Raw genomic sequence first — 6,771 nt, 5'->3', positions numbered from 1 at the left:
TGACGCGACAGCGCGCGATGACGTCAGGGCGCCGCCCCCTCGCCGCCGCCGCCGCCGCCGCCATGTTCCGGAGCCTGCTGGTGGCGGCGGCGCAGCGGCCCCAGGCCCCGGGCGGGCCCCCCCGGCCGCCGCCCCCCGCCGGCCCCGCCGCCGAGGCGCTGGAGGCGCAGTTCAGCTGCCCCATCTGCCTGGAGGTCTTCCACCGCGCCGTCGGCATCGCGGGCTGCGGACACACGTGAGCCGGGGCCCGGGGCGGCGGGGACCCCCGGCCTGTCCCAGCGACGCCCGGGGCCTGACCCGCCGCGCTCGCTGGGCGCCCCCCCCTTGCACCGGGACCCCTCTGCCCTGGGACTTCACCCCGGCACCGGGACCCCCGTCCCATCCCCCCCAGCCCGGCACCGGGACCCCCGTCCCACCCCCTCCCGCCCGTGACGGGGACCCCCAGCCCGGTACGGAGACCCTCGTCCCACCCCCGCAGCCCGGTACCGGTATCCCCAGCCCGGTACCGGCATCCCCAGCCCGGCACCGGGACCCCTGTCCCACCCCCCAGCCCGGTACGGGGGACCCCCATCCCACTCCTCAGCTCACACCTGGGTCCCCCTTCTGGCCTCTTGCCGGGACCCCCGTTCTTCCCCCTCCCTTCAGTCAGGTACCAGGACCCTCCATCTCATCCCCCAGCCGGGTACCGGCACTCCCATTCCCCAGCCCGGTACCGGGACTCCCAGCCCGGTACCGGGGCCCCCAGCCCACCCCCCGGAGGATGCTTGGCCTCCCTCCCTGCTGCTCGGCCCCAGGGCCCCCTTCCCACCCCCAGTACCGGACGCCTTGCCCCCACCCGAACCCCTTCCCCTCCTGCAGAGCTGGGTGCCCCCCCCCGTGTCACCCAGCCTGGACCCAGCGTGGGGTGCACCCAAGGGTCCTTCCCCAATGACCACCCTGACCCCAGCCCCCTTCTCCCTCTACGCCCAGACCTGGTTCCTTCCCCCAGACCCTGCTCCCAGCACCCCGGCAGTGCCGGCTGGGGTCTCGCCTGGGTGGAACTCCTGCCCTGACCCCCCTCATCATGGCCACCCATGGGTGCTGTGCCCTAGGAGAGAAGCCACCCAGGGTGTTGCTGCGGGGAGCTGGGGTCCGCTTGTCACCCCGGTGTTTTGGTGACATCTCCTTGTCCCCCTTTCATGGCCGGTTTCTGGGCCATCTTGGTCTCCCATTGAGGCCGTGGCTTTGCTGGGTGCCCCAGCGCAGTCTTGCTCTTCCCTGCTCCCCCCCCCAGCTCATTTGGGGCTGGGGGCACTTCATGGGGGTGATGCCAGGGAGCTGGGGCAAGGGGCACCATGACTTTATCCCCCTGTGCCCGCTCCCAGCACAGCGGCAGAGGCTTAGCAGCGTTTTGTGCCCCTGTTCTGAGTGACATGAGCTGGGTAGGCAGGCGGGGATGCTGTGACAATCGACTTTGTGGGGACCCAGCCGGTTTGTCCCGTGCCCGGGGGCACCTTCCTGCGCTACTTCTCCGCTGCTTTGATTTCTCATCCACGCTCCCGCAGGCGTAAGGACCTTGAAAGGAGGCGAGCCGGGCTCTAATGCCCTCGCCCGCTTTATTCCTGCGTGGCCTGGATGCTCGGCACCGGTTTTTGTTTGGCTCCATTCAAATCCGCTCCCGGCCGTGGGTCTCGGAGCAGCGGCTTTGTCTGAGCCCCGGCTGTGCGTGGAGGGAGTTCCTCGGGGGCTTGGGCTGTGCCTGGCCTCCCACACCCTCTCCCCAGCTCCCAGTTCTGTCCAGTTCCTCCCAGTGGGGATGCTGATCCCTGGCTTTTGGGGCTGCCCTGCAGCCTGGGGTCCACAGAAGTCCCCAAGAGCGGGTGTGCCCCAGGGCAGGGGTCCTGCTTCCACCCCCTCCTCCTCCTCCTGGGCTGGGCTGCCGCCAGGCCACTCGACGCTGCTCTCTGTGCCCCCAGGTTTTGCGGGGAGTGCCTGCAGCCCTGCCTCCAAGTGCCGTCCCCGCTCTGCCCGCTCTGCCGCATGCCCTTCGACCCCAAGAAGGTGGAGAAGGCTTCCAGTGTGGAGAAACAGCTTTCGTCCTACAAAGCTCCCTGCAGAGGCTGCAGCAAGAAGGTAAAGCTCGCGGGGGAAAGCTGCCTGTCCCCGTCCCGCGCGGGCCTGGCTTCGTTCGGCTGCCGATCCCGCAGCCGTGGCGCTGGGGGAGGGAGGTTGCTTGCTTTCCACAGCTGGGTTCGCAGGGTCCCCAAGCTGCGCCTGCGAGGTGTAGTGTCCCCTGCGCGTCACGGCTGCTGCCGCGAGCCAGGCGAGCGGGGCTGTGCGGAGGTGAAGGCACTCTCTCCTAGCTGCCTTTGTCAGCAGACTGGAGCTATTATTAGACAACGGGGACCTTCAAAAGCAGGCTGAGGTTTTCCTGCAACATGGGAGAGGCTGAGACAAACCAGCTCTGCTGCTGCTCCTAACGAGGGTAAGGATTTAGGCCTTGCTTAAGGTGCCGTGATCCCGACGGCCACGGGGAAGCTGAACTGGGAGTGTGGCCTGGCCCAGCCTGGGGCAATCTGGTCTGGGATGCTTCAGGGACTGGCTGTAAAGCTGTGATTCATGGTGCATTTCCGTTGATGCGTTTTCTGGCTTCCGTTAACTTCGGGGATCTTCTTGTAACTCCCTGACCGCGGCCCAGGAACAATCCCATACGGTGTCAGAGCAGTTTGGGGTTTCCGCCTGTCAGCAGTTCCTCTTTCACAAAGGAAAATGGAGCTAGTGCTACAATAAAGCAGCCTGGGTGACCTCTGGGGACACGTGCAGCAAGCACGCAGCCCCAAATCTCCGTCCTGCGAGGAAGGACGGGCTGGTGCAGCATTTCCATGCTGCTGTGGGTCATCCTGCGCAGACCAGTGTTCGCCCTGATGTCGGTTGACCAAAACTGCTCTCCCGAGCTGTAGCAGAGGCTCCAGCGCTGCGTCTGGAAGTTGTTCCTGCAGCCTCCGGGACCGTTTCTTCTCTCGTTGGTCTCCAGGTGACCCTCGCGAAAATGCGCTCTCACGTCTCGTCCTGCGCGAAGGTGCAGGAGCAGATGGCCAACTGCCCCAAGTTCGTTCCAGTTGTCCCCACGTCCCAGCCTATTCCCAGGTACTGCTGCGCGTTGGGTGGGGAAACGTGTCCCTCCTTGCAGACTGCACCGGCACTCCCCTCCCTTACAAACCCTAAAATCCAAGCACGTGTTTTACTTTCCCCTGGGCCATCACAGGGAGAAACATCAGCACCTTTTCCCTCCTGGCATCTGCAGCTGCTGCACTGCCCTGTGTTTCAGAGCGTGGTGTGGGAGGAAGGACCGACCAACCCAGGGTGGTTCAGCCTGCGGCTGGGGTGGGAACGGGCTGGTCTGGTTTCTGCTGTGGGTGGGTATCACAAAGCTGAGCAGGGGGTGGCTGGGTTAGTTTGGAAGGAGTCAATCCAGTCCCTTCCCGGGGCATCTGAGCTCGTCCTTGTACTCTTTAGCAATATTCCCAATCGCTCGACGTTCGTGTGCCCGTACTGCGGGGCCCGGAACCTGGACCAGCAAGAGCTGGTGAAGCACTGCATGGAGAACCACCGCAACGACCCCAACAAAGTGGTGAGCGACGCCGGGGCGCTGGGACGGGGTGGTTCTGTGCGGGTTAACTCCTGGAAATCCAAATAGACCGTAGCTGATGCTGCATCCGAGGCCACCGGCACACAGAGCTGCTGCTGCCCGTAATGTACAGCTGTATTTCCAGCTCATTTAGTTTGTTTTAAATCCCTTTGACAGGAGGTGGGGACCTGCCTCTGTTTGCTTTGCTAGAGGCTCTCTGGAATGAGCTGCCTACACCCCCCTGTGCCTGCGAGCCGGGTGGTGCAGGACTTCCTCTCCCCATCCCCGCTGGGTCGACCGAGGTGGGGAACTTGCAGCTTTGGCACCATCTCAGAGGCGCTTGTGCATGAGCGAGTAACTTGTCAGCGGGCTAAAAGCAGCCTGGGCCACGTGCCAGAGGCTCTGTGCACTGAGGGATCCGCTTGGCAGAGCGGGAGCCCCCCCTGTTTAGCATATCTTCTGCAGGACACCCTCTGCGAGAGAGGGGGGACCACTACTCACCTCTCCCTCGTGCTGTGGCTGCACCACCCCCCCCGGGGGAGATAGAGGCAGGGGGGTCTGAGCCCACGAGTCACGGTTCCCCTTTGTCCCCGGCCGCTGCAGGTGTGCCCGGTCTGCTCAGCCATGCCCTGGGGGGACCCCAGCTACAAGAGTGCCAACTTCCTCCAGCACCTCCTCCACAGGCACAAATTCTCCTACGACACCTTCGTGGTGAGTACGGCCCTGAGCCGAAACGGGGTCGTCTTCCCCATGTCCCGCGCCGAGCGGCTGGGGGATGGAACCAGCCCTTCCCTTCCCGTGCCAGCACCAGCCCGTCCCGCTGTGCAGCCCCTCGGGAGGGGAGGGGGACGGATCCTCCTTTGGGCTTTGCGGGAGGCATGTGTACCCCCCTCGGGAGACCCCCCCGGGGGTTGAGCTCGAGCTGGTTGTCATCAGGCACGCCAGGAAAACATCTCTGAAGGAGAGGGAAATGTTACCGCTCTCCGTGAAGATGAGTTGTTCCCTCCGCGTGCTCCATTAAACTCTTCCCCTGAGGAACTGTAACACAAAAGCTCTTTTCTTTGAGGCTTCACAAGTAGTGGGAGGGGAGCAGCCCAGCCGCGGGGCTTGGGGGGTCTGGCTGCTGCACGTGGGGGGTGTCCATGACCCCTGTCTCAGGGGGTTGCTGACCCCTCCTGTGTGGGGGTAAGGGTGTGATCACCCAGCCTTGGCGGCAGGGGCCGAGGGGAGGTTTTATTAGCGTCCTGCTTTTATTGCAGGGATGCTAGATTTCAGGGAAAGGAGCCTCCAACTATTTGCAGAGAAATATCCCCACTTAGGGAGCGATCGCTGTGTTGCATAAACCCAAACCGGAGCGCTGGAGAAGCCCGCGGCCTTGCTAGAAATCTTTCCCCTTTGGCCACAGCTTCTTGCATGGGCATATTTGATCCCTGCCCGCTGCCGGGTCTCAGAGCAGGGCTGACACTGGCAGATTCCAGGCAGGAGAGGGACTGTGGGCACAAAGGACACCCCAAAAAGCATGGCATTCCTGGGACCTGTTTGCCAGAGCAGATGGAGGCTCGCAGCCCTGGGGGGATGATAAGGAGCAGGAAGGGCTCCTTGCCGTGGCCACCCCTCCTGCTTGGTGGAGGCTGCGTGGCCTGGCCGTGCCAACTCTCCTGACTGCCCCTCTCTTTTTTTAGGACTATAACATCGACGAGGAGGCAGCGTTGCAGGCTGCCTTGGCACTGTCGCTCTCCGAGAACTGAGGGTGACTGCAGAGCATCGGTTCGGACCCCCATCACACCCCGTCTCCTTTTGCACACTCGGCCTTCCTACCGGGGAGGCACGGAGCCTGTCAACCCCCCCGGCACCCCTGGAGACCTGCTGCTGCCTCTCTTCCCTCTCCTCTCGGGGCAAATCCCACCTTGTTTAAGAAGGTGGAGTCTCTTTAGCGTTGCGCTGGACCGGTGAGTGAGCAGAGATGTCCGCTGCTGGGAGGAGAGAGGAGTCAGCGCCGAAGGGCTGGGATCGTTCCTCAGTTAGGCATTTCATATCCATATACGGAGTATATACCTGTATCCAGATCTATTTATTATTAGATGCTTTTTGGCACCATCTGTCTTCATGCTCTCTGTTGCAATTGAATAGGTACGTAAAACTATGATGCATTTTATGCAGAAATGCCCTAGATTGAAACTGCAATCATCCACGTCCTTTTTGAAAAGGAAGAAAATGGCACGGAGCATCTTTTTTTAAACCCTACAAGGCTATTTCCAGAGACGTCGGTCTGTCCCGTCCCCCGCGCTGCAGGCAGGAGCTGCCTCCTTTGCCTGCTACTGCGCAGGCCAGGCTGAATCCCGGGGCGAGACGGTTGCCCTCGTGTGCCACGTGATGGCAGTGGGTTCGGAGGAGTCCGTGGGGATGGCATCCGGCGTCCAGTGAAACTCTCGCCTTCCTCGTTTTGTACCAGCTCTTGTGATACTGAGTTCTTGCATTTTTCTACATTAATTGGCGTGATGCCTTTTCCACCTTTTATAGAGCGGGAACAGAAGCTGTTACTCTTCACACTGCAATATCCGTCACTGGGGACAAGAGTATTTTTATGGAACATTATTAAGAAAGTATATTTTTTAAAAAAAACCCCAAACATAAGGAACATGCTGTGGATTTGAAATCAGGCGGGAGGCAGGAGCCGGACCCCAGGCTGGCGGGTAGGACTCTGCGGGGGCCGTGGGGTGCACGCAGGTGCCCTCTTCCGTTGTGTCTGGGCCGTTCCTTTCCCTTTTTGGCGTGTTTCTCCGCAGGCGGGTGGTGATGCAGGAGAGGCCGGGTTGGAGCAGCACCTCGGCGACTGGAGGAGCGGGTGCTGAGCGCCTCGCCGGGCTGCCTTTTTGAGGAGCAGCAGCACCGCTTGCGTTTTCCAACAGCTGCTTGGCCGGCCGTGCTCTCTGAGCTGCTAACCCGCTCCAGGACGCGTGGTTGGGCTCGGGATGGCTTAACCCTTGCAGGCAGAGCTCCGTGGCAGCGCTGGATGTGGCCGCGGGCAGGGCGTGATCCGGAGTGGTGGTTTTCTGTCTGCGAGCGTGCAGCGGGGGAGCGGGCGGGTTAGTTGTGGCATGCTGGCACTCGCTGCAGAGCCGCTGGGTTGTGTCTAGGCGATGGGTGGGCGGGAGGGACGTCTG

General features: G+C 62.5%; 1 protein-coding gene across 2 annotated transcripts; it reads left to right on the top strand.

The window, feature by feature from the left end:
- Window positions 1-43: 43 nt before the first annotated feature.
- RNF166 (ring finger protein 166) lies at window positions 44-5,704 on the top strand. 2 transcript variants are annotated; one of them, XM_075161594.1, is made up of 6 exons: window positions 44-235; window positions 1,956-2,112; window positions 3,014-3,126; window positions 3,496-3,610; window positions 4,211-4,318; window positions 5,290-5,704. In XM_075161594.1, the coding sequence occupies exons 1-6, from the start codon at window positions 63-65 to the stop codon at window positions 5,353-5,355; spliced, it is 732 nt and encodes a 243-aa protein (XP_075017695.1). In that variant the 5' UTR covers window positions 44-62; the 3' UTR covers window positions 5,356-5,704. The 2 variants fall into 2 exon arrangements, with proteins under 2 accessions (XP_075017695.1, XP_075017696.1); XM_075161595.1 differs by lacking the exon at window positions 44-235 and adding an exon at window positions 359-449.
- The last annotated feature ends 1,067 nt before the right edge of the window (window positions 5,705-6,771 follow it).

The sequence above is a fragment of the Calonectris borealis genome, chromosome 12, assembly GCF_964195595.1.
Source record: "Calonectris borealis chromosome 12, bCalBor7.hap1.2, whole genome shotgun sequence".
Taxonomy (NCBI): Eukaryota; Metazoa; Chordata; class Aves; order Procellariiformes; family Procellariidae; genus Calonectris; species Calonectris borealis.
This window is presented reverse-complemented; position numbering and strand designations above follow the sequence as displayed.

Coding starts and splice junctions, on each gene's coding strand:
- RNF166 (XM_075161594.1), top strand. CDS start 63: ATGTTCCGGAGCCTGCTGGTGGCGGCGGCGCAGCGGCCCCAGGCCCCG. Junction 3,611..4,210: donor GCAACGACCCCAACAAAGTG/GTGAGCGACGCC, acceptor CGGCCGCTGCAG/GTGTGCCCGGTCTGCTCAGC. Junction 4,319..5,289: donor TCTCCTACGACACCTTCGTG/GTGAGTACGGCC, acceptor CTCTTTTTTTAG/GACTATAACATCGACGAGGA.